The sequence below is a fragment of the Tinamus guttatus genome, unplaced genomic scaffold (genome assembly GCF_059628265.1).
Source record: "Tinamus guttatus ecotype Peru unplaced genomic scaffold, ASM5962826v1 Tinamus_guttatus_pri_ptg000327l, whole genome shotgun sequence".
Lineage (NCBI taxonomy): Eukaryota > Metazoa > Chordata > Aves > Tinamiformes > Tinamidae > Tinamus > Tinamus guttatus.
In genome coordinates, this window is record NW_028288861.1 from 7,253,763 (window position 1) to 7,280,576 (window position 26,814).

At 37.4% G+C, this 26,814-nt stretch overlaps 1 protein-coding gene across 1 annotated transcript in view; it reads left to right on the forward strand.

The window, feature by feature from the left end:
- Positions 1–26,814, forward strand: part of MIPOL1 (mirror-image polydactyly 1) — a 143,530-nt gene that overhangs the window by 108,731 nt on the left and 7,985 nt on the right. Inside the window, exon 10 of the mRNA XM_088529291.1 lies at positions 15,154–15,384. Coding sequence (XP_088385417.1) covers positions 15,154–15,384 — 231 coding nt within the window. The remainder of the gene's footprint in view (positions 1–15,153; positions 15,385–26,814) is intronic.

Sequence of the window (26,814 nt, forward strand, 5' to 3'; positions counted from 1 at the left end):
TGTCAGATCTTCAGGTTTAATGAACAGAGGGTTCTCCACTCTTGAACTGTGTCTCAGAGTTGCTGTAACTATGGGTTCTGTTTGACTTTTGGGAAGGGTTTGGAGTCAGAGGAAACTGCAGTTTAGAGTGCATTTGTGCTGTCCCAAGCTCGTTCAACAGATGGCTGCTAGCGCTCTGAAATGATTAAAATATGTTTCAAGCAACATCAGTCTGTGGGCTTGGGGACCCAACCTTTCATTAGTCAATAAAGGGTCCTGAGTTCTTGAAAATGAAATCTTTAAAAGCCAATAAGGCTGCTGGTTTTCTCTGAGCTATTTCTCTGGATTTGTGGTTGTGGATTAGATTTGTGCCAATATCTATCTGCTAACTTAAGGCTTCAAAAAAAGTCTGTATACAAGAGACCTCCCAACAGATCTGTCTGTTGGCCAAAATTTGGGCCTGTGGCTAAAATTTTCAGTCTTGGATACATAATGCAGGCAATTGAGTTTGCGTTAGCGATCTGGAAGAGGACTTGCAAGTGCAGTTTTGAAAGCCAGTCCCTCACTGATTCACGCTGAACCTCCATGCACCAAAGCTTGATCATTTTGACATGTTTTGTTTTATTTTTGAAACCTTATTGGATACTTAGAAAGCATCTAGAGAAACATCTCCAGAATACTTTCTGTATACCATACCGCAAATGCTGGCTTACTTGCAACCTTTCGAGATCTTCTAGAAAGCAATACTACTACTATTTACAGCACTCCCAAGTGTTGTCAGTGTTTGCCAAATATAAATATGCCATAATAGAGTTTGGTGTTACAACACATTTGGGTTTTATTCTCTCATCTACGCCAGGTAGGGATAGCAACCAGGGGCTTGTACAAATGCAAAGTGTCTGTAACCTCTGCACCGCAAAGTGAGGGCAGTAGCAATGAATGTCTGTTTAATACAATATTAACAAATCCAAGCCTTCTGTTTCTTTTTCTTCTTCTGACAGAGGTGCTACAAAGACTGCTCTCACAATTTGTAAACTTCTGAACTTAAAGTGTTCTTGCCCCAAAGACTTTCCACATAAGTCTTAAAATCTGAAGATATGTTTATTCGCCCAGTCTCTCAAAAATCCCTTAAGATTTAGCCCATTGCCTGCTAAAAGAGAATATATTTTAAACAAACATCAGAGTTTTGACATACGCCAACAGAAGCAAAGAAAGTTATAGTGATCCCATTAGCCAGTGTGATCCCATTAGCTGAATTGTTCAGCTTGTCTCCTTTCATCCCGGGATAGTTCTCACATTCCATTTGTCAGTCCCTGATGAGGCAGGCGGGGAGCTCTCCCCCTGCACACCATAGTTACTCAGGGAATGTCATACTCCATTTCTCTTTCCCATCGTCTCCTGAAGTTTTTTTCTGTGCTTCACTTTTAACAGTCAGTGAAGTGAATTTTAATGGCCGCAAACAAAGGCAAGATGTTACTCTCTGCAGATAAATATGCATCACATTCTGAGTTCTTTAGCCAAAGTATTTAGGCAAGGGATTTTTTTTTTCTGTATAGTATCTCTTTTTTTGTGTCCCAAAGCTTTGGTGCCACTTAAACAGTTCTGTCATCTACTCCACCCTGACAAATGACTCTTGAATTAAGTCATGTTCTCCCTGAAAAACATATATCTTTAGGCATAAGTTTTCAACCACTGTTCTTAAGATTCCTGTAAACTGTTTTTTTCCTTTTTTCTTTTTTCTTTTTTTTTAATGATGGCAGAGCTAACAATTTAATTAATTTTCCCCAGAATAGCTCATACAAAACATCTACTCTAAAAGCTTAGTACGTAGCCAGTCTGCATCTTTCTGTCGTTATGGAACCATTTTTGGAGTTTCTTATGAACAGATAGTTTCTTGTGGACTTGGGGGTTCTCCCACCGATCTGTGTGCTCTGAAATCGTCTTGCAGCTTTATCTCTGTTACTATTGGAGGCTTGTGTAAGATTTAAGGATGTAAGCTAAAAAGCACCCTAATTACTTAAAACTTCAAAGGAGGGAGATAGGCATTTCGTCAGTGTCATAATTCTAAGGTTTGATAATTCATAAAGAATTAGCACTAAGAAAGGAAACTGTAAAGAACATATTCTCAGTGTCCTTGGGGTGAATAATTAATTTTTCTCCTTAGAGAGAACTTTGTTTCATATCTCCTGATTTGCCAAACTTTGTATTATTCACCTTTTGTTCTGCTTCAGGAGAACACACAGATCCTTTTATCAAGCAAGCAAAAATCCTACATCGCTTATGTCATTTCTTTTCTGAGCTGCACAGAAGCTCAATTTCTGAAAACATCACCTAATAAGAAACTCTCATAGGATATTCCATCCATATGCTAAAGAGAACCAAGCAGGAGTTCAAGAATGACATGAGTCTGGAGATGTGGATGGTTTTTACATGCTGGTGAGCTGATTTGAGGCCCTTGCTTTGAGTATTCTGATTTATCATTGTTTTCATCTGGAAATATTAGTCCCTGACAGTTCTAAATATCAAGTCCTAAAGGTCTCTGTTTGGGGAGTAAAAATGAAGGGCCTCTTTTGGAATGTTTTTTCTTCGCCTCTTGATTCCCCTAGCTGTAAAATGTGAATAGTGCTACTCATACATTTTTGGAAAATACATTGATTTAAGTTTTCTTTATTAGATTCTGCTACATGTTAAGTGGGGAGAGCCTAAATATATCACAGTAGCTATTGTATTGCGGTAGTTCTTTTGAAATGAAAGTACAGAATTGCCTTTTCCAGACAAGTAATATACTGTGAGTGGCCCCTTAGTACATTTAATGTTAAATCACCAACTGTTTCTCCTGCTTCCTCTAAATTACCGTAAAGTTACTATTCCAAGGAGAGAAAGTAACTTTTTATTCTGGAGAATACTGTGGCATTCATCGCTTTGAGTGAGAATGCAATCTGAAAGAGTTCAGAATATTTCCTTTGCTAAAAGGCAGCAAGTATTTGGAACCCTTTGAAATAGAGATAATGCTGTAAGAGGGAAAAAAAAATACCTGCTTTCTTGGTAGGTGAGGCCAGTTATTGTATTAGTTCAGGTCTGGGGGTTTCTTTTGGTCAATTCAATAAATACATATAGAACTTTATTGCAGAAATGTTGCAGTGTTCTTTCTGTTTATAGAAGCACAGCTCCTGACGATGGGGGAGGGACGGAGGGAACTGGTTTAGCAAAGGAGATGTTGAGCCTGACGAGACTGATGAGGCAAATGTGGATATCCATTTAGCATGGGACAGCCAGGTGGGAACAGAGAAACACGTCAAATTAGTAGATGGCTACAGATTTAGGCTTGTGAAAACCAGGTAAATTGTTTGTGAGTTTAGAGAACTCAAGCTTGCAGACTTAAGGAAAAAATTGCCTTTAAAAATTCAAAAGGTGTTAGTATAATGACATTTCTTTTGAATATTATTCTGGAGGCAGGTTACAAAATGTGGAACACAAATAATTTTTACTCACTCCACTGCTGCTTCAATAATTGACTTTAATATTGTTGACATTATTTGTGGATTGAATGCCAGCAATTTAGACAATAGATAGTATCAGGTGCTAATGGATCAAACATAATTACTCAAGATGAAATAATTTTACACAGTTTAACAAAATTGTTTCAATTATTTATTCACTGTAAAAGCAAACTTTGGCTAAAGGTGAAGATGCTAAGCTTTCTCCTCTAGGGGCATTGCATGCATTTATGAGTCATATTTTTTTTTCATAGCAACCTTTCCTCTATAGCAGCTTCTGGTGCAAGTTATTACAATTCGTTTTGCATAAGTTAGGTCATATGAAGTTCAGCTGTAGGTGGGGCCACTGTAGTAGATTGGGGGACAGTCTTAATAGATCCGTTTCATTAATTAAGTCATGCATTTTTTATTAACAAAACCTGTATGTCAGGTTTAGCCAGCTGGGAGCCGTTCTCATGGTTGTTATCTTTGTCAGAAGGAATATTGTGAAAATAAGAAATTACTGTACATGCTTTAACTCCTGATTAAACAGAGGAATGATATCCGTTCACCACTGTCCATGAAACAATAACTTAGGGGCATATCATAAGCTTGATTCATACAGTATGATCTGTGCATTTCTCGGTACGGAAACTCTGTACATCGCATTCAAAATTCACCCTGAAGGGTTTGTATCGTACCTATCCCATGGTTACCGAGGTAAGGGAGGTTAAGGACAAAATTTCAAATATCTAGCTCACTTCTTGCTTTTACTCTTGAAATTTTCTTTCTTTTTTTTTTTTTTTTTTTTAATAAAGCAATATTTTCTGGTATTATTTCTCTTCTGGTGTTCTGTTCCCAGAAATCAGGAGGAAAAGTATTTAATTGCACTAGACACAGAAAAGAACAGCGTAAAAGTACCTACTGGTAACTACAGCCTATAGTTTCTTGATAAAAATAAATTCAAGTCATTCTTTACTAGGCTGAGAAACTTTATCCTTTTCTCAAGGGGAAACGTACTAATGATGTCCACTGTCATTAAAGATTGAAATGGAATGAGAGGAGCTCTCACCAAGGAGGAAGGTGAAGTGCCATGAATTTGTCCTTTATTCAAAGGATTAGGAAGAAGGATGGGGAACATGGCTCTCCTCCAATCATATTTTCTGATTTTCTTCTCATTTACTTCTTAGGGTATACAGGATTTTAATTTTATCCAGGCTCATCTAACCTCAGATTCTGATGGTTTCAATAATATTCTGTAACGGGTAATAGAGAGGCTGACGTACTTATTTTTCCATTTAGCTTCTCTTCCCTACTCTTTTTATCCAAGAGAGTCATATGCCAACCTATTGTACTTCTTCCACCTCAGTTTTGGAATAGAATGTAGTGATAGAATTAGCAATATCATAATATAGGAATTCAGTTTTTCTTCTTGAGCATGTTACTGCCTCTATCAGAGGTAATTAAAGTATTGATTGAACATATGTATGTATAGCAGGTAGTACTCATACTGAGTTATTATCTTGTTCTGTCAGAAAAAAAAAAAAAAAGTAGTAGAAGAATTAAATACTTCAGTGTTGGCTAGATTTCACAAGAGTTCCCATATTCATTCAATTTCCTTGTCAGGTTCTGAGAAAATAATTACTTCTTTGGTTCAGTGCAACCAATGCACTTCCTGCTACAGTAATTCACTTTTACCTACTGCTTACAGAGAAACAATATGCCAACAAAAGAAAAGAAATGCCCTTTTCCATGAGAATTCCAGCGTCATGTGGTTAATACAACTGTTTTCCTATTTCTTCAGACTACTTTAAAGTGCATGATAATATTATTCTTTGATAGATTTTCACTGTCGTGTGACACTGACAGATTTTTCACTATACCAATGTTCAATACTCATGAGGGTATAGGAAGAAAGCTGAGAGAAGCTGATTTAAAATTCTTAGGATGCAAGTTCATTTCAGCATCTGTTTTGATCTTTCTTCCAACCCTTACACTTTAGAGCTCTCTTTTCTCTGCTTTTTATCCAGCAATGGCTAGTCTAACCTCTCACCTTTCAAGACGTATGGAATCATGCGATTCAGCTTGCAGTCTGTGTGCCATATACAGCTAGTGGTTACTTTAAGCTGAGGGGAAGGAAAGGACAACTTTTTGGGTAACAAAGCTTCCAGACTACCTCTAGGTGAAGAGAGCGCCAGGAGGCTGCGAACTGCTTATGCCTCTTGGTGGTCATGGCTGCCGACATCGCAGTGGGGAGAAGGAAACTGCTTCTACTGCAGAAACTGTAGCATTTGCTCGCTAAGACTCCCCAGCCTGGATCTGTCTGCTGAGGACAGGCATGCTGACGTGTGCTGCCAACGCACTTGTGCGGTGAATCAGCTCTTTTGTTTCTTTCCATGAATAATAATTTGTGTTAAGGCCTGAACCAAGATGGAGGCCTCACATTTCCAGGTACTCTACACATACAAAATGAGAAGTAATCCTGGGCCCCAAAAGCTTAAAATTTAAAGAAAGAAAGAAAAAAAAAAGCGAGGGAAAGGCACTTCACTCTCAGTTTCACTATGGCAGGCTGCGGTTTGCATGTTGTGACGTGCTCTGTGCCACACAGAAGATGGGAAATAGAATGGGGAATTTAAGACAGAGCTCTGATCCCCACTCCACTAAATCATTCCCCCAGCATGTGCCCTGTTTCATGCAAGGAGAATGGCCCAGACAAGTCTGCCCAGTTGCTTCAGTAAGCATTGGTACAATGGGGAAGCAGACTTCCCCCATATTAAATTTCCCAGGCGTTCCCTTTATCATTTAAGCCGTCATTTTAACTGTGTTGTTTCATAGCTCTTAACTGTCCAAGGAGCTGCATGATTTATATGAATAAGGGTTTGGCAGGAGCAGCTACGTAAGACGTGGCTTATTGAGTAGCACTACATTGCTGTTGTATCAGTTACTAGTCTTTAAAGAGGTGACTTGCAAAGGGTGTATCTGCATAGTAGTCTAAGGACCAACACATTGTTATGTAGAAGAAGCCATGATACCTTAAAGTAGATATTGCAGACATGTATACTAGTCTGAATGAGGGCTCTTAAACTGTGGCACACGCGGTGACTCATCAGCAATTTTGGAGTGGTACATGTGAACACATGTGCTAGGCACACTCACCTAGAATTCAGCCATCTACCTCACTTCTTGGCCCACAAGACACCTGCTCTGGCTATCATCAGAGCTGCTTAATATCTCCCAGTAACACCTGGGGCAAAAATTGGACAAAAATGTTCAAATGTCTTTTGTTTTATTTTCCAGGAGCAGGGGGAAGTATTCCCCCCCAAAAAATATTTTAATTTAAAATAAACAATCATCCAGGGATTTTTAACCACCTGAATCACTAGGCAAAAAGGGAATGATAAGAGAGCAGATACACACATGACTCTCCTTCCCAAGTCAGCTTCACAGAGAGCTCGTACCTTAGGACTTTTCAGCTCATCCATGAGATCATCCTTTTCTGAAATTCCATATGTATTTGATTATTCCGTCTTTGAAACACATTTCCATTCTTTATACTTCTTTTAATTGCATTCTCCTGGAGACACTCTTCTCTTCCATCTACTCAGCTGGATGTTTCTGGCCGTGCTACAAGGCAGAGCTGGCTTCCAGCCCAGTGCAGATAGATCCATCTCTTTTCTCTTGTTCAATGGGGAATTTAATCACAATAGCAAATCAGGACAGCCATAAAATTCATGATCATGTCTGATTTATAAAGATAACATTCTATTAAGTAAAAAATGTTTTCTGAGGTTATTAGCAACAGGCTTTCTTCAGCTGGTGCCACATGCTTTAATGCTTGCTTGATTTCTATGCCTTCATATATATTTTTTAATATTATGTTCATCAGAAACAATTACTGTTGATTTGAGAACTCCTCGCTGGCCAGTTTGTCTACTTGTAATTGGGAATTACTTTCCAGTCTTTATTTTTGAAATCTGCTGAATGGCATCAAAAAAACTAAAGAGGTCCTCTAAACACTGAGAAAAAAAATAATGTTTATACTTCTGAGAAAACATTTTCAGTGATTCACATTTTGGAAACTGAAACACTATCAATGTTTTATTCCCAAATTATTTTCCAAGAAAAAGCTTGCATCCACTGATGAATCAGTTTCTTCAATGTACGAAGGCTCATACTGTGGTTCATGCAGAGAGTGCTGGAAGACTGCATTGAGGGAAGGGTTCTTACATCCTGTTACATTAACAGAGGCCTGAAATAAGTCTGTGTAGTCTCCTGGGAGATGTTTGGATCTACCTGGCTGTAGCAGGGAGGTTCATGAGTAGGAGGACCTCCTTGGAGAATAAGTATGAAAATGTTTGTCTGTTTAGAGATCTAGACAAACTGCTTTGCACGGAAAAGAAATAGAAAAATAATAGAAAATAGAAAAATAAACTCAATAAAATTAATTAGTTAAGAATTTATTTACTGATTATTAGCTGAGAAATACCTGTTTTAAGATGAGTGTCTTCACAGTAGTGAAAAGTCCCTGGTTCTTAGTAGAGCTATTTAAACAGGTCATTTTCTTCTGTTTAAAAGAAGCTAAAATCCTAGGCCATCTCATGTGAGTGAGAGTTAGGAATTTTACAGAAACTGAAGCCATGTAAGAAAATCTCAAATGTGCACTTGTATAACAGGTTTTGAGCAAGTCTGGCTCAGTATCTACTACTGCCCTATAAAGGGCTGGGTTCCTTGATGTATATTTATAGCTGGCATTTTATCAAGGAAATAAATTTTGCTTTCCCTTTATTTTGTGGTATATGGAGTGAAACTACATGTTCTGTGTTCAAAGCCTTGATTTTAACAAATTATGTTTTTAAGTGCTTTTGCATATGACTAGAATTGTGACTGTACAAATTATTTATGCAGAGAGAAGCAAGATAAAGTTTCTTTCAAGAGTTCTTAAACATATCAGATTGATAACAGTCAAAACACCTTTACTGCCATTAAATATTTACCAAGACTTGGCTTTTGGAAGAGGGGCAGTTTAGTGCAGTGTGTTTGGCTCCATGCAATGCTATTGATTAGCTATCAGAAGGACATAGTTAATGGGTAACCTGAGGTATTACAGAGCACTCTGCATTCTTGTCAAGTCTTTTCTCTGAAGATGACCTAAAATAAAGTCAGTTACAACTGGCGTTCACCCTGCCACAGATTGCACAAGCTCACCTACGGTATGAACAAAAGGTTCAGAAGAATCAGTTGACCAGCGCTTAAGCAATCCTTTCTAGTAGTTGTTGTCATCGCTGCTGGACTTTAGAACTGAACGTGTTTACATTTAATTAGAAAGAACACACAGCTTGCATCGCACAGTAGCTATCAGTATCGAATCAGAATTGATTTCCGCTCTCTTTCTCAAATTACTGTTTCCTTCAAACTAATTAAAAAAGGCACATAACAAAATGACTCATATAAATTTTAAAGCAAAGTAAACAGTATTCCCTGGAGACAAAAATAAAAGTCAATATCACATAGTTATTATGTTGAACTTCTTTTCAAGTGATTCTGGTCCCTGTGTTATGACAGATATCAGTACTGTTAGATTTATATATATCTATATGGATGCGCATATGAAATATCACTTCTCACCAAACAGACCTTTCTTCAGTCACAGTCTTCAGTTTCAAGGTTCTTATTCCTTTTATCTGAATTGTTGCAGTTTATCTGGTACAACAGGTGAATCACCTGTATAGGCACAGTAGATTTTGCAGGAGGATTTTGTTCATTTCTAAAAAATAAAGTTTGTGTGTAGGTGACTTGTGACATGGAATTCAGAGGCCATTGTCATTTCTAATGACAAAGCTGTAAAAGGAAAAAGTTGATCCTGCAAAGCCTACTCAGAAGGCCCAGTATTCATCTATGCTTTAATATCATAGTCTCCATATAAGAGACAGTATCCAGAATGAAGCTTTTGGAAAGGATCATCAAAAAATGAAAAGGTAATCCTTAAAGTGTCTATTTTCCACCTGCTTTAGTTATACAAACATCTGTATTATTCAGGTTCACAAAAAGAGCTATTTTTTTCTTATGTATGTTTAGCATTTTGGAAAAAAAGAAAAACTTTTTTTAAAAAACCAACATGGTCAAAAACATTCTCAATATGTAAAAAGTAGCCCTCTCTAACTTTTCGGGCAAAATCCTCAGTCTGGGTTTGCGCAGTCTCAGTTTGTGTTTCTGCAAATCCCTGACCTGGTTGTTTTCCCTCCTGGCCCATAGCCAGAATCGCTACCCCCCTCCCACAGCCCTGCAGTGACCCATGTCAATGAGTGGCCTCTAGCAGCCATCAGAGAGGCTTGGGGTGCCAGGCAGCTGGGAGAGAAGGTGGGACAAGGTCTTGCCTTGGAGTCATCGGTGCCCCTCCTCCTGCCTGTCTCGCTCAGCTGAGCCACGACCTGTTCTCTTGCAGTTAGCACTTCCCAGGAAAAATGGCCAGGGTTTCCTGACATGCTGCAAAGTGCGGAATTGTTGGCACCATCTTAAACATCCTTTATATTCAAATACTGAGGTCACTCTTGATGACCAGTTCTGTCTTCGATTAATAGATAAGATTGCCTCCGTATTTGCAGTATTACCTAAACAATCTCTTACTGTAGAGAATAACTACAATATTGTAAATACTAAGTTAAAGTTATTTTGTTAACTAAAGTCATTGGCAAATATTTAAGGATGACCAAAGTATATGAATTGGCAATAAGGAGCAGGTAAAAGATAGCTGAATTCTTTCCTGTAAGTTCTAGTGTGCTAAAGAAGGCATTGTACAATACAGAACCTATTTTTAAAAAATCAGATTCATTTTAATTTTATATCATTATAAGCAAGGCTTCAAAGATAGATGAATGTGAATGGTTAGGTTAAAATATAGTCAAAGCATGACACGAACATTTTATTGCAGCCTTGGTTTTATGATTAACGTGCAGTCTAATAAAACTATGAAGAGCATCCGCAATAGTTGCTGTTGTACTGAAGAGAAGGCAGTCTCCTAATTTGTGGAAAATAATGAGACCCTGTGAATAAGTATGTGAAGCAGTTAACACACCTCCACTATGGAACTATGAAGACATATGCTTAATGTTAACATAAATCGTGTTTAGGATTAAAATATAAGGTCTGTTGTAGTCTCTTCTTTAAATTCAGATGTGTAGAGAAAAAAAAAAAAAGCTATTCTAGCTGAGCTGTCTTCTACCGCATTAGCAATTAATCAACCAGAGGCTGTAGAGGGCCTTGGTTTTGGATGCTGTTGCATCTCCTCATGTGTGAGCAAGCATCATATACATTCTTGGGAAATTCAGGAACATTTCCCAGCTACAAACAATTATCAAGGTTTTGTGCAGTCAGACAAAGAGATAGCTGCAAAAATCTCTAAAAATCTTCCTTCTGCTTATCAGCATCATTTGTGTTTTGCTTGGATTCTGTTTCACCTTCATTATTTATCCACACTCTATTGTGCTGCATCTAAGTTATGTGTTTTAGCAGTGACAAGTATCTTTTTTCAGTAGTGGAGTTCAGACCACCGTGCAAAGGTCAGTAGTATAATTGTCCTCACTTTAAAAACAAGAAAACTGAGGAAAATGTTTTTTGAATGGCTTTAATCTGAAGTTGTTGAAGAGTAGAAGTTCTAAGGTAGAGGATAGTCAGTTCTGATTCACACTGTAGATAATATTGAGCCTATGCTTAAGTTAGATGGTGTCCAGACTCTTTGTATGCTTACACAGGTTGCATGTGTTATCCAGATCATGTCAGTGGAGAAGACTAGAATCCTTTACTGCTCACCATTGGTCCAAATTCAATTGTAACTGAATTTGGATGGTATGGACATGCACAAGGGTTTTCATGATTGGCTCTCATATATCAACCTGTAGTCCTATAAAATCCTTAGTTTATATCACCAACCAACATGGAAAATAGAATCAGTAGTGGGCTCATCCTTGGGTCTGATGAAAGAATAGAAAAGAGAGAGGATACCTGAGCTTATTCCAGGGTAAGAATATGTGGATTCACCACATGTGAGATAAAGACTCTCTGATGGACCCTAAGAATGCACAGAACATATTCTTCTTTGTATATGATGTACATTACTGTTATAGTACTGTATGGTGTGTGGCCTCTGCCTGTAATGGAGTCTAACACAACTGCTGCTGCCTGGTTGAATTAGTGAATGATGTTCGGGTGGTTGATGTGACCTTAATGCTTGTAATTGCAGAGGAAAGCACATAATCACAGGCTAGTAAAATATTTGTCTATGGTAGGGTAATTCCATCTAGTTGCCTGTCTAACAGCTGTCAAATGCACTCACATGTGATGCGAACTCCACCGTTATATATGCTGTGTTGTGCAGCAAGGCCAGCTTAGTGTCAAAGTCCTTGTAGATCGTATGAGCTTTTTTTTTTGGGGGGGGGGGAGGGGGTGGGGATATTGTCTCACTTCAGTATCTGCTAAGAGCACCTCTGAGGCCCTGTTCCCAAGTCATCAGTGCTGCTCTGCCCTAGCCCTCATGCCCTCCTCTTCAAAACCACCCTGGGACAGGTTGGAGTCTGAGAGGTCTCAGAAGCTTGAGTATCAGACACGTTTGTGGTGAAAACCAAGGCCAAACCTACATGCCTTTGGAAACATAGGGTGTAATGTTTGTCACTGGGTTTGGTGTGGGAGAGAGCAGGAATGTTGTTTTTCTTTCCTTTTTTTTTTTTTTTTTGTGCCTTTAGATGAAAGATTTCTCTGAGCTGTTTGGTAATAGCTTTGGGTGGAAAATCATTTCCCACCTTCCAGCAGAAGTATGCTTGGCAAGGAAAGAAGTGTTATAAGAGCAGCACTTCATACAGTTGATTTTCAGCCAAAATCAAGTCCCTTGGGAACACTTTTAACTGGTTAAAAAAAAATAGCAGACATGAAGTTGCTCTGCTTTGGGGGCTGAAGAACCTCTGGCTATCTGGCTAGTCAGGAGTTGCCTCAGTGACCTGATCATGCAGGACTTTTTCTTCACCTGCCTGGACACAGTTCAGGTGGGCCCATTGACTGAAGCTGTCAGATCCAAGCTCTAGGGAGAAAGAGTTAGACCCATATTGCCCTAGAAAGCCAAAAGGCTGGTTACTTTTATGAACTGTTCTTCAGGCCTAGAATTCACATTTACTTTTGGTTTATAGCATCAGTATTGTTTTGCTGGACAGTATTAATTTGCTGGACTTTATGAAGGAGTTTCAAGTTAATAAATATCAAAAGTGACAAAATAATTTCACCAAAACGTATACCATGTGACTAGACATTTTTGGGAAAGAAAAAGGTATTAAAGCAGACGTAAACTTGCCTTTATCTGAGTGAATCATGCTGGCTTGCAAAATAATTCACATCAGAATCTATTCAGCTGTGATCATTTTGAGATAAAACCTGTAATGCTAGTATTGAATGCAGTATTGTTTTGGGCCAAGACTTCCTGAAGAAGCCAAGTCATAGTCATGCAGAAGTAATATTTTTAAAATCTGTATTTTTCATACCTTCTGGAAAAGAATGCTAAGGTGCTGCACAAGGCAATGAATAAGTTGGAATATTTGTGTTCTCCTTTTTTTTTTCTTTTTTTTTTTTTTGAAAATCAGGAAGCCATATATCCACTGAAGATTTTATGGGCAGCTATTAAAATATTTTTAATATTAATGAATCCATTCTATGCATTTCCTTGTCCCCTTATAAATATTTATACTTTCAATATGTCTTCATTTAATTGAAAGGTTCTTTGCATTATTTTCAGACAACCTCAGGTAGCAGGTGTAATGACATATCAACACTCTGACCTTTGAGCTTCTAGATTTCTATTAGTTCATCCACGTTTTGCTTGTACACGTATATTGTATTTTTGTTTATATATGATTTTCCTGTATAGGCTTGTGGAATGAAGGGTGTTTCCTATACAAAAGGCTTAATAAATTGGAAAGGAAGAAAATATACTATTACATACTAGCACCCATTATGCAGACTGTGTCTTGAGTATTATAACCAGTCTGCACTGCTTCTGGAAAACCACACTTGAAATAATGCTCCATATCTACATGGTCAGTCACAGAGATGGTCACAAGTCATACTCATTAGTGCAGCAACAGCTTCTGCTATAGATTAAGTTGTATTGAATAGCTTCAATTATTTCTCTAAATTTGCTGCTTACTGTGATATTCTGTTGCCATCACTTTTGTTCTAAATATTCTCCATGATTTCTTTTCTTTAAGTACTAATGTCATTTTCTAGTGGTGTAAAATTCACTATAAAATTATGGGCATTAGAGATGGAAAACAATTACTGCTAATTCCACAGAGTCTGCTAGTAGAGGCTTAGTAATTATCTGTTAAATTCTTCCATTTTACTGTAATAACTCAAACATTTGGCTACTTACTGACACCTTCAGAAATAATTCCATGGTCAAATAGGCTTTTTTGTGGGGAGGAGGGGGTCCTGATATTCAATCTTTTTTTTTTTTTTTTTTTACTTTTTTTTTCAATTTCTTCTCATTACTTAATGTTTAACCTGTTTGTCTAAAATCTTCCATTTTGCACATTTTCCATAGTTATAGTTAGCAGATCCAGGCATATATATTTCTCTTACTCTTATAAATATATTGCTTCAGATCCTGATTCAATTTGTTTTCTAATTTCTGATCTTCCTTCGATTTGTCCAGAGTTTTCTGGCATTCAAGTACAAGACATCCAAGTCTGTATTCTAATTTGTACGACTATTCATTGTTTATACCATGGAGGATTATTTGTTTCATGGTTTATGATTTCATATCTCCATGAACATACCTCAAAATCATTTGTAAAATTGAATTGGTTGGATATACACCTATCACACTTTATGTGATGTAGTTGGTAAATGTGGCTCACTTGTTGCTTGAGTGCGACTAAAAGAATAAGTTATAAATGTCTTTGCAAGAAATGGTTGTTATTATGGTAAAGGATACAGTGGTAAAAATTTAATGCTGGCAGGAAACCTGTTTATATCTATTATGGAGAGGCTGCTTAAGACACGGTGTATTTTACCGTAGGTGTTAGTAGTATATTTAAGACACCATCAAGAAATATTAGTTTCCTTTCATAAAAATACTGACAATTGATTAGCATGCTCAATTCATTTGCATTTCTAAGCAAATCCAGCCAATGTAATTACTTCTTTCTAGTACATTGTAGCACTTTTATTCCTATCACTGTATTGAAAAATATGGTAATTTGCAAATAAACCCTCTGTAGGTGGTGAATCTGCTCACTAAAAGTGCTGTGTAACATGAGGTAAGAACACACTCAGTAATTTAGACTGCTTAATTCAACTTCAGGTAAATCACAATACCTACTTGTTGCTGCATCTCCTAGGAAGATAGTGCTCAAATTCGATAGAAATTGTCTCTGGAACATGTTACCATGTTACAGTTGAAAAGTACTGCTTTTTAAGTTTTCATTTAGCAATAAGGTTTTTTGATCCTTTTTAATTCTAATAGCTCTTATATGCTATATGCAGGGTCTTCTATGAAAACCTTTGTTTTTTATCACTTTAGAAATAAAGCATGTTCTCGTATTGGCACACATGAATCCATGTATCATAATATTAAAAGTGCTAATTAACCTCAATGTAATACTCTTGCAGCTCAGCATTAATCAGTAAGTTAATAAAAGATATTATTTTGTTTTTGCAGCTTACATGAGTCCTTGTCTCAGAGAATGAGTCTGAAGGATCAGTTTAACTGCACTTGTGGTGCTTCTGAAAGTGCTCTGAAAGGCGGGGAGGACGTTGTGGCCCTCATGTATCGCCAAGTCGAAGAACTGGCAGCCCAACTGCAGCAGGCCCAGTCGCAGCAGAAGGACACGCAGCTGGAGCTTCAGAAAGCCTTGGAGGCTTCACGGGAGGCCAATGACAAAGTTCAGAAGTAAGTCATTTGCCTTTTCTTGGGAGAAAATTCAGTTGAAACTAAATGAAACATTCTTTCTGCTGGGATTCTGCAGGGGCTGTCTGCTCTTTCCCATCATGAGATTCCCTACAAAAAAAGGCTATTACACTTCCAGCTTCCTGTACTGAAGTCCTTATTGTCATAATTGTTATGACTAGCATATAAACTTTTGAAATTCTGGTTGCTGGGACATAGGCAACTGTGTAGGCCTTGCTTTTTCATAGACTGACACTTCTTATAGCCGCATTTCATCCATCAACTACAAAATACCTTTTTCAGACTCTTCCAAGACTGTTGATGCTCACCTGAACAAAATGTTTCCATCACTTCATAATTGTCGTTAAGTTTTATGTCTGCAGTTAATTTCCAGAGCAGCTAGAAATTGGCCTATAATATGGTATGACCAAAAACTTTGTGCTGTTTAAAAGAAAAAACTGCTTAGTGTATCCATAACAACAAAAATAAGTTAATATCGTTAATTTATTTGTAACTAGATAGTTAAGATATATATATGCGTTTTTGCCATCATTTTAAAATCCCTTGTAGTTATCAACTCTATATTCTGATCATTTAGTAATAGCTGAAAACTCACCAAACGCATTAAACATGGTTATTAAAATAAGCCTACAATAGAAAGCCTAGCCATAGAAATTATGAAAGCATATCTATCCGCTGTTTATATTGATCGATTATATATTGAGTTTTGCCTGAATGCTTTGTGTGATAAAGAAGAATCTTCAGCTGTGCTTAAGGCATTTGTATCTCCAGCTATATTTACAACAGTTTACTGATTTCTTCCTAAATTAGTGATTAAAATCATCAAGTCATGCTGTGATTAAATTATATTGCTACTAATAATAATGATGGATAAATCTTTCTACTTTTTCTGCGCACTGTTTAAAGTTGTTTTGTTTCATTTCATTTTCTTTATGAACATACACTAACAGTACACTCGGAATATTGAAGAGAAGTTGTTTTTTGCCTTTTTTATTTTCAGGGAAACAGCCTTGTTTAATCCCATGTAAACAGGGTGGCTTAATAAAAGTGCAGACAAAACCTGAATTAAAGTAGTTGTGAAGGACTGGTATAGCGAGAAGTATTTATGTAATTTAATATGCTCAACTACTTGGGAAAATTTTGGTCAGGTTAGTTTTCATTATTTCTAAGATCAGGCCATTGCGCCTAAAGCGAAATTAAACAATTGAGTGAAGTCTTTTGATGACAATAGCCTGCCTTTTTTATCAAGAAGCTGTGGAAATGCTGTGTGCGTCTTCCCAGCACCCAGAGTCATCCACCCCCATCTTATAATTCAACCTGCAAACAGATTAAGCAGCTGAGTTTGTGGAAAGTGTGTTTACTTTGAGCTAAGAACCCTTGTGTGACACTATAGAGATTCCTCTGACACCTCTGGGAGAACTACACAGACAGTTCTTACTCATCAGCGGGGAAACCGGGCTGAGAATTCCCAATTTCTTTGTAACCTCAACTGCTTTATACGAATCAGTGTTTGGCAATTAGGCAGGAACTCATTTGTTAGCTTTGCTTTTTATTTTGAAGATGTAGGATGCTCTACATTTCAAAAGGAACTGAAAATTTTAAAACTTCTCAGCTGAAAGGCTTTCTTGGAATTAATTGCAATAATATTAATTATTAGCACTGTCTTAAAAGGGTCCTTACTGTGATTTAAAATGTGAAGCTCCAATTCATAGCTTAAATGTGGTTTCAAAATGTCTGTCTTCTTGGCCTACCTTTTTTTTTAAATGACCAAGCAAAATTTGATTTTGACAGATAAAGCAAGTATTTTAGCCGCTATGTTAAGTAGTTTCAAATACCTTAATAATGCACTAACAATTAAAAAGCAGAAGACAAAAATAATTGTGAACTTCAATAAAAAAGGGCATAATCAGAATGATTTAAAACTTCAAGACAGCGTACTCTCTATGTGGGGATCTGTGTCATTTGTTAGTGTTTGCTATGCCTTTGATAATCTGTTTTCCGACCACACTGAAGAAATTTTTAAATATTTTTTAAAAACTTCAGGGCTTATAGTGCTTATATGGCGATCTGAAATACAGAGCTGTAATTTCTCCATGGCATTGCCATAATTTTATCCATTTGGTAAGGAACTTACCTACTGCAGTCGTTGCTCTCAGAGTGGGAGATCCTAGTCAGAACAGCAGTCCTGTGTTTTCCGTAAGAGCACAAAGCATCTAAAAAATTTCTGGATCTCATCCCACATGAAACAGCAGCTGTGAGCCAGAAGGGGGATATATTGGAATCTGTCTACAGTGAACTTCGCTATAGTAAAATTCTGTTTATGCTAAAGTAGAGGGAACATCTCGCAGCAGCTCATGGCAGTGTGATAAGTAAATTGCAACTGTGTACTCTCGCTGGAGAAGATGATTCACAGTGCCAGCAGGGGTGATGGTGTGAAAGAGAAAATAGTTTTGGTCGGAGAGTGGCCACACAGCTTTGAGCAGCTTTTTTGTACCTCTGTTTTGATTTTAAATAATTAACAGGATGTGTATCAGACTTTGAAGAGAGCAATCTTGTAGTTTAATATATTTAGTATATTTATATGTAGTTTAATATTTGCTCTCTAAACTAGAGCGCAAGTACAAATTTTAACTGTGTGATGTTTGTAAAAATATACATATTTACTAATAGATATATTGTGTATATATACATATATACACATATTCAGTAGAAGATTATAACAATTTGTGGGATACTTAATATTGTAATATATTCTGCGGAGTTGCTATGACTGTAATTTTCTATATTTTTTGTTTTTGTTTGCATATCTGTTACAAATAAAGGATTAGGGCAGTGGCATGCGATTTTCCAGGAGTGCTGGCACAGAGCCACAAGCCCCCTGCAAGTTTGTCCTGCTGGAGAAGGCTGGAGCCAGCTGGTGCAGCCCCAGAAGGGAAAATGGGGTTGACCTGGAGAAGGTGCCTGCCTGGAAAAGCCTGTGAGTTAATTAGTGTTTCTGCCAGCAAGAGCTGGAAGACGCAGTGAGATATTCTAAAAGTGTCCTTCCTGCTGCAACCTCTGGGACTGAGGACTGGCTACTGGTGTCAGTGAGATCAGAGGAGGTTACAGTGTGATACTAAATCAATATTAGCCAATTATCAGTAAAGGTGGAGGCCATTTTTGATGTATTTTTCTCCAGGAACAATAGCTTTGAAGCTGGAAGAAATCTTAATTCTGCAGTTTCTCTGTTCACCTGAACAAAATGTTTCCATCCAAGGTTTTTATTTTGTCTATCAGTCCAATAGTTCTAGTTCAGTGAAATTTAGCTTGGTGTATGTGAGCTCTGTCATGCTTGCACTCACATAGCTTGTGTAATAGCAGAGGGTGTACGTATAGAATTTCTATGTAAACCTCTAAAAGCAAACACAGAGCCACAAGATAATAGTGCAATGCTAGAATATACATATATAGAAATAGGCACAAATGTGCTAAGTATACTGCTTAGACACTTTGCCCAGTTAATTCTTACTGTCAATAAAGAAAATATAAAAGTGATGTAAAATAGAATTTCTTGCTTGATATATCTTTATTTATTGAAAAGATCTTTTTCTTTTGATTTTGGATTTATTTGTTTTGAAGAGGAAGTCAGGGAAGTTGTAGATGCAGATAAAATATTTCAGTCGATGAAATACAAGAGGAAATGAAGCTATCTTGTGGATAAGTAGATAATTTTATCAAATGAAATTATTGTCTCTCATAAAAGAAATATTGCCTTTAATAGCAGTCAGGTTTTTTTTGACAGCCTACCTATTTCTGAGTGGTCTTGGTTTCCTCCAGCTTTTCTGAACATGTTCTCTGTGCTTTCCTAGTTGTTCTCTTTCTTTTTTTTTTTTTTTTTAGCTGATTCTGTTAAACAAGTCCACCAGTGAGACGGACAAAAATAAACCATTTTTACCAGCATTTTGCTTATTTGAAAAGATTACCAAAATGAAAAGAAATAAGGCCAGAGCATTTATTAAATGGTTAGAATCGTCATCTTCTTCAAGGTAAAGCAAATGTGCCTTTGGAGGACAGGAATTGTGTGCATTCCGCATCCACGGCCAGGACTTTCCCCAGTGCCCGCTGCTGGGCCTAATCTTCCCCAGGGTGATCTGAGCAGTGTAGTTCAAGAACAAGAAAGAATCTTTGAATAATCTCACCACAATGTGAGATGACCCTCCGACAGGGGACTGACCAGATACACATATGGGCTTGGGGAAGCCGCTCTGATGCTCTTTTTTAACACAGCTGTGAGAAGAATGTGGCTTAGACCCAGTAGTCTTTCTGGAGTATAGCTGGCAAAGGAAACCATGAGGAGAAGAGAATTTAACACATGGGTGTAAGAGAGTCCGCTTCATTGATACGATCTGAGGGGAATATCTAATGACTGGAAGAATCAAACTTGGCAATGAAAACACAAAGCTCTTTTCATCAATTCAAACGCAGACTCTAAAGCTGCAGATGGTTACCTCCAGCTTTGCCTATTCAGTGTGGGGTTGTATAAAATGGCACTTTGGTGAATACTAATAGATCAAAACAAAGATTTAATAACATAAAGATGTGGGCTTCATTTTTAAATGAGGATACAGGTCAGTGTCTCAGAAAAGAGTAAAATGAGTATATTTATATATAGGTCTAAAGTCCCTGGAGATTTTTAACTGCAAACATGGTATCTTTAATGTACAGATTGTATTCAGTACAGCATAGCTATGTGGGGAGCGGACTAAAAGCAAGTTTTCTGAATTATTATACTGATAGAACTGCTTTCTGCCATGCAAATGTTGTTAACTCGTTATCCCCCCCTTAAAGTCATACCTACATATATTTGCCTGAAGAATACATCGTAGCTTGTATGCTTTCAGTCACTTGTTGTAAATAAGAATGGAGCCAGTTAATTAGAAATTGCAGGCAGAAGCACTGCACAAAAGAAATAAGTTCTACATTCACTGAGATGCAAAGCTGTTTGTTTTGGAGGAAGCACCAAATGCTAGAGAACTCGGTTGACTTTATTTTAAATTTTAGAGATGTGTTTGTGTAGTTTTCATCTTTTAAAACACTAAATGTAGTTTGAATTGTTGCTTTATTAAGCTAATACCTTCAGATATTCAGACTCTACTGTTAAAATCAGATTGCCGCCTTTTTTTTTTTCCTTACAAAGGTGTGTTCTGGAGAATGTTAGATCAACACATTAGCTGCTGGAGACGAGAAGTACGACTTTGTAGATATTAATAGTTTCACTGATTTGTGTCAGTAGATAATTTAGTAGATGTCAAAAGTGATTTTGCTTTTAATGAAAATCCCTGTGCTGTCTGCTGCTGTGAATTTCTGCAGGGGCTGAATAATTGGTAATCTTCTAATAATCATACAGGGAATAATTTAATTGGTGCTGGCATTTTGAAATAGTAAGTTTGTCCTGATGTTTTGTTGACGAATGTAATTATAAAGCTAGTTTCTCAGTTGCAGTAAATTGGCTTAGCTCTATTGTGCTGAGTTACATTCATTTGTCCCAGTTAAGGATCTGACCTGTAGTTTACTGTGAAACAGCTGCTGGTATGTATATTCAAAAGACAACTGAGGGCAAAGTGCTAATAATCTTTTACTGTTATAAAAAGCGTGAGAAGTCGGTGGTTATGAGCGTCTCTGTGGAAGAAAAATAGTGAGAGAGAGAGAAGGAGGAAACTCATGTAGCAGTCTAGGATACCAGTGAAAATTAGCAATAGTTCTGGACTTTCGGAACTGGATCAGAAATTCTTAAAGGAGATTCAATACGGGAAAAAAAAAAAAAAGCTGCTTCATGAGGACTGATGTGCTGGCTGCTTCATGCAATGATTAAAAGCAGATTATGAGCTCCATGGGGCCCATAAGAGATACACAGTCTCCACAGGCGAGGTTTTATAGTGTTTAGGAAACCCACGCTAGCCAGATGGAAGATTCCCAGACACGCAAAACTACCACATACCCCAAAGAATTCCGCAGAGTGTAGCACAGCTGATGCAAAGTTTCTCTGGCATGCGAGGCATTAAAAGGAACATGAAAAAGTCTGAAACAAAAACCCTAGTAAGAATCACCTCATGTCATATATGAAAATATTATCATTAACTATAGTAGCAATGACAGGCAGTGCGAAATTACTGGATTTGGGAGCAGTAGGTTTGGAGATACTCTGATTTAGGGATTAAGTCTAATGAGAAATTAAAACTAATTGAAACGTATGAAGGAAGTTGTGTGTGATCTAACTGAAAGCAGTGCATAGTACAGACAGAATTTGTTTAGGTACTTAAAACTTTATAGTAAAGCCAGTGACTCTCAAAAAAATTCCCCTTAGACTGCACTAGTATGCATGGTAACAAGATGAATTATTAAGTCGTGCAGAGATACCTATTTGTTGTAATAAAAGAACCAAGTAAATCGGTGAGATTATGTTCGACTTCACAGGAACTCGACAAAGCTATAACCCGAAACTTATTTAACTCTGTGGAGGAAATAATTTACTGGACTGGAGTTCAAATCTGAGGAGGAGAGCTGAACAAATTAAATTGCTTGTGGCATGATCTGACTGTTTGAGATATACAATGTTTTCTGTCACTAGGCAGATCTTGTTTTCCTTGGTATGCCTAAGGTATTATTCATGACATACAAAAGGAAATATATCACTTGTGCAAAACTTCAATATATTTTTCACACTAAATTATATTATCTTAATTGGATAACACTGCACTTGCCAAATTGAATCGAATACTTCAAGTTAAGGTCCAGTTAGAATATGCAGGCTGTGATGGAGGGAATGGCTGGTGCTGCCTACCATTAATACCAGTTACTTCTTGTCCTAAAGAAGAAGGAATGCACATTAGCATGAACAGAAAACTTGCAATTGTAAAATACAAAGCAATCAACCTTGTCGTCTTTTCCAAGCTTCTTTGGAGGCACAAGCTCAAAGAAATGTGAGAAAGAGAGTAATGCACAAGGGTTGTGCTGAGATCCACGCACAGCAGTGTGTCCTCAGCCGTGTCCTTTCAGAAGCTTCTGTGGCACCTGTGTCCCTCCCTCCTTCTCTAAGCATTTGCTTGGGAATGAGAGTGCTCATGTGACAGAAAGGAGCTGAGTTTCCACTTCTGTCTGGGGAGATCCTCATTCAGATCACTCATGTCTTAAGGGGGTGTTTTAGCTGCCTGGGTTTGGCTTGGATCCTCTCCTTTCCTTATGTGGAAGCAAAAAAATAAAGGCGGCTTCAGAGATGGGAGCAGTGAGTGGGCTACTTGCCTCTGAGAGCTGAGGTCTGACCCTTTCCTCTAGGACTTTCTCAGTTTTATCCAATGTCTACCGAGCACAAATATGGAGACCATATTGGAAATGATATCTGTCATTGACATCTCTCATTTTCCAAGTGAGGGCCCTTTGTCGCCAGCCACAGAATCACAACTTCAGATCTAATAACATTTCAAAGCTTCAAAATGAGTAGCGGAGAAGATCCTGCTGCCTCAGAGGTCAGAGATGTAAGTTAAAAGATAGTTTTCTTCCACTTGTCTGAGTATTCTACCTGGCAGGCAATAGGATTTTTTATCTTGTTTTCAAAAGGGAGTGCTAGCACCACCCTTATGTTTGCCATCTTTGCAAGAAACAAGTAACCTCGGGTTCATTTTAGAGAAGGGCAATTTGGGGACCTCTTGGCAGCTTGGAGGGAGACAAGCTGAGGGGCTAAGATGAAAAACAACAAACAAGCACCGACAATAAAATCCTCCTTGGCCAGCTTAGCGGTGCCTTTCTCTTGTGCCACTTGTTGCAAATCCCACTCCAAGGAGCTGCAGTGCTCTCCATGTGCTGCAGGAAGACGCTTAGGCACAGAACATGCTCAGAGCTCCAGATCCCATTCTGAGTGTTGGAGTCCTGAAAGATCTGGCAAATGTTCAAAATTACTACAGCTAAGACCCTTTGTAGGATTAATGACTGTTAATTATTTTCCCTTTAAGACTACCCTTAACAGATCAGTTCAGGGTATCTGTACCAAAAGTCTCATACACTTACAATCTGTTCCATTGACAGCAGATCACGGAATGTCATTTTTCACAGATATTTTAGGTGTCATAAGTTGTAGTGAGGCCTTAAGCATCTGACAGCTTATGATCACTGCCAGCATTATGTTCAGTGGTGTACTTAGCACAACGAAGACAGGAAATCCCAGCCAGAAGAAAGTACAGATAAGTCTTCTGTGCATTCCTTGCACACTCAAGACATCCACTGGCTGCAGAGAATTTCACATGGATGAAGAATGCAAAATATAGCAGATAGACAGTCTAAAAGTCAGGTATTTACTTTCTTTGTGTAGCTATGATTTACATTTACTTAACCTCTATAAGTAAGTTGTGGACTGGAGTGCAGCTATTGTTTTCTTAAAGTCTAGGTAGTTACAATATAAGCACAAATATTTATCATCATTTGAATATTTATCATCTCAGTCTTTCAAGAAAATATAAGCAGTGCTCAAACTTCATCTGTCAGACACTAGAATGTATTCTGTGAAAGTCAAATGTTTTCAGAGTCAATATAATCACAGCATCCCAGTTTTTGACCTGTGTGTTCATTTACAGTTTGCTTATAGCTGCTTCAGAGAGATGGAAGTTTGTAGATTACAACATGGTTTTATTGATTTATCAGTAGCAAAATACACTGAGTATACTCAGTAAACTGGATCAGCCAGCTCTTGGTCTTGTATTGTATAATATCAGCTTGTTGTGGAATACTTCACAGCAAAATCACAATGTTGGCATAGTTAACATAAATGGTGCAAACCAGACTTGCAAAGGCTAATATTTAGTAAGACCAATAACACAAACAAATTAGATTTTGGAGTTGTTTGCCCAATAGGAAGAAGCATGCTGACATACTATTTGTAAGCATATAACTAACCATGCTGTGACAAATTATTAAATAATCTTTGAAAAGCAGATTGAGTGCTCCTTGAAGAATGGTAGGAAAGCCTTTTTTGAAACTTGCTTTTTTTTTCCTAAGCCAAAAAAATGAGTGTCACACTAAATAATTGTTTACATTCACATTTTATATCCAAATAAAATAAATCCATGGCATTTACATTGCTGCTACTAAATAGTATTTGGTTTGTTGCAAGAGTCATTTATTTGTGGCTTGGCTGAAGGAATAAAAATAAATTGTGATTCTTTCTGTTAATACTCATACTGTTTCTCAACATATGCAAAAGGTTGAATGTATAAATGAATGTGCAGAAGCTCAACTAAGACCTCGGACTTGCTGAAGCTTCTGAATTGCCTATTTCTAATTCTGATTTCTAGAGAATGACTGGAATAGTTCTTTATAACATCAAATGAAAATAACTGATTAGGCCCAATCCACAAAGGCATTTAATTTTAAGCAAACTTAAAATCATTGAAATTGTTTCACTGCCTAAAATTAAGTATGTCTTTACTGGAGCAGAAGCCAGTTCTCCAAGTAAAAAAATACAGATCATTTTCTAATCTAATATTGAGTTATTAAAGAAATAACCAGATTTTTTCGTGTGGCTACTATTTCTTTTAATGTAATTGTGTAGAGAACTGAACTATGTGGAACTCATGAACGGTGTTTTTAGGTACAAAAGCTTTAACACCATCATTGCCACTGTTTTATTGGCAAGTTGCTTGCCTTTCCTGTTACAGGTTTTTGCTATACATGAGGTAAAAGGATGGACACCTAGTTGTTTGTGCAGCATTAGTCTTTTGGATGTAATTTTATCTTTTATATATCTATTCTTTTCTATTTTTCTAATTTTTTCTATATTCTCTCTATTTTTCTAATATTTTCTATATTTTGTGGAAGTTTTGCCCACAGAAAATATCAGAATTAACCTTTGAATGGAGGACACTGTAAATATAGAAGATAGGTATTTTACAATTGGATTTGTTTAGCACTTTATTACATCTCCCATATGACATAATTTTTCTATCATTGGCTTAGTCCTTTATTTGGTAAAATAATAATGTAAATAATTTTAAGAATGTAATAGTTTTGCATCCAGTAAAAAGGATGTCCTAGATTGTGAATGCAACACAAAAGACATCTCACAAGTCTCCAGCTTTAAACTCTGAGAAAATATTTTACTCTAAGCTTTTAAAGAATTTCCTTAATTTTGGTGGTTTAAGCCTTAAGTTTTTATCATTGGAAAATAAAAGGTTTTCTCCTACAATTTGTCGTCCGTGTCACTACCAAGTAGCCCTGCAGCAAGGCTCGAGCCTGCCAGCGTGCTGGCTCGGGAGGATCAAAGCTGTCCCCAGACCGTGTGGAAGGTCCCCTGTTCCTCTCCTGTATCAGCCTTGTGCAAGAATCCTTTGACCTCATAGGAGCAGGTGGAGAGAAAAGTGACACCGAAACTCCTTCCCAGTGGGTAACATGGAACAGAAGGACAGCGCAAAAGAAATTAATGTGAGTTGTCCTGACAGTGTGGTGCAAGGGAAATTCAGGGACAGTGCGTATGCTTACTGATGGAAAAGATTACTGAAGCTTAAAACTGCAAAGACTTTTTATGTTAGTGGCCTTAAATGACTGATAAGTTAGTGAAAGGTCTGTGTAGTGGTTTAAGGAGCACTGTGCATGTGTAGAACACCCCTTGGTCTGTGGTGCTAATTCTCAGTGGATATTTTAAAGACTGATTTGTTGCATGCAAGTGAGCAGTTAGGCACATATTCTGGTTTTGCCTCTTCATATGTGACCTCATCCCAAGATCATCATGAGAGACGTGCTTAGAGCTAATAACATATATCTGTATTTGTTAAACATTAAGGGAGGGAGAATATTTCCTCCATGAATATTTTTTTTCTCCGTTACTGAGGAAAGGCTGCTCTTATTTTTTCTATAAATGTTTTTCAAAGTATAGTTATGTATGAAGTGCTCTAAATCCATGGGAATTCTGTGGATAAGATACACATTAGGTAGATGCCACTGGATTACACGGGACGGGTGGAGAGTTCAGTTACCAGCCTAGGCCAATCATGAAGAAGTTATCACAAGTGGGAGCATGACTACATACTTTTTCTCTTACATCTAAACCCTTTTCTATTGTTACTTAATCACTGTATTTCCATAAAACTCATTCTAGCCTACGCAACATCAGGTCAGTTACGCCAAGAAGGAAAATCTAGTGAAATAAATCAAATCTATGTAAAAAGAATTAGTTTTAATGCCTACTGGAGGGATTTGATGATGGTTTACATGAAGGAATTTTCTGTCCACAAGCTCTGAATTACTCTTGGTCACCAGGGTGGAACCACCTCTGGGAGGCACAAGGTAACTGAGAGCTGTCTAGAGCCAGCAAGTCTGCATCAGGTTTTGTCAAATATTTGTGGAATCAAGAAAAAAAGGCCAATCTTGTCTTTATGTTATCAAGAGGAA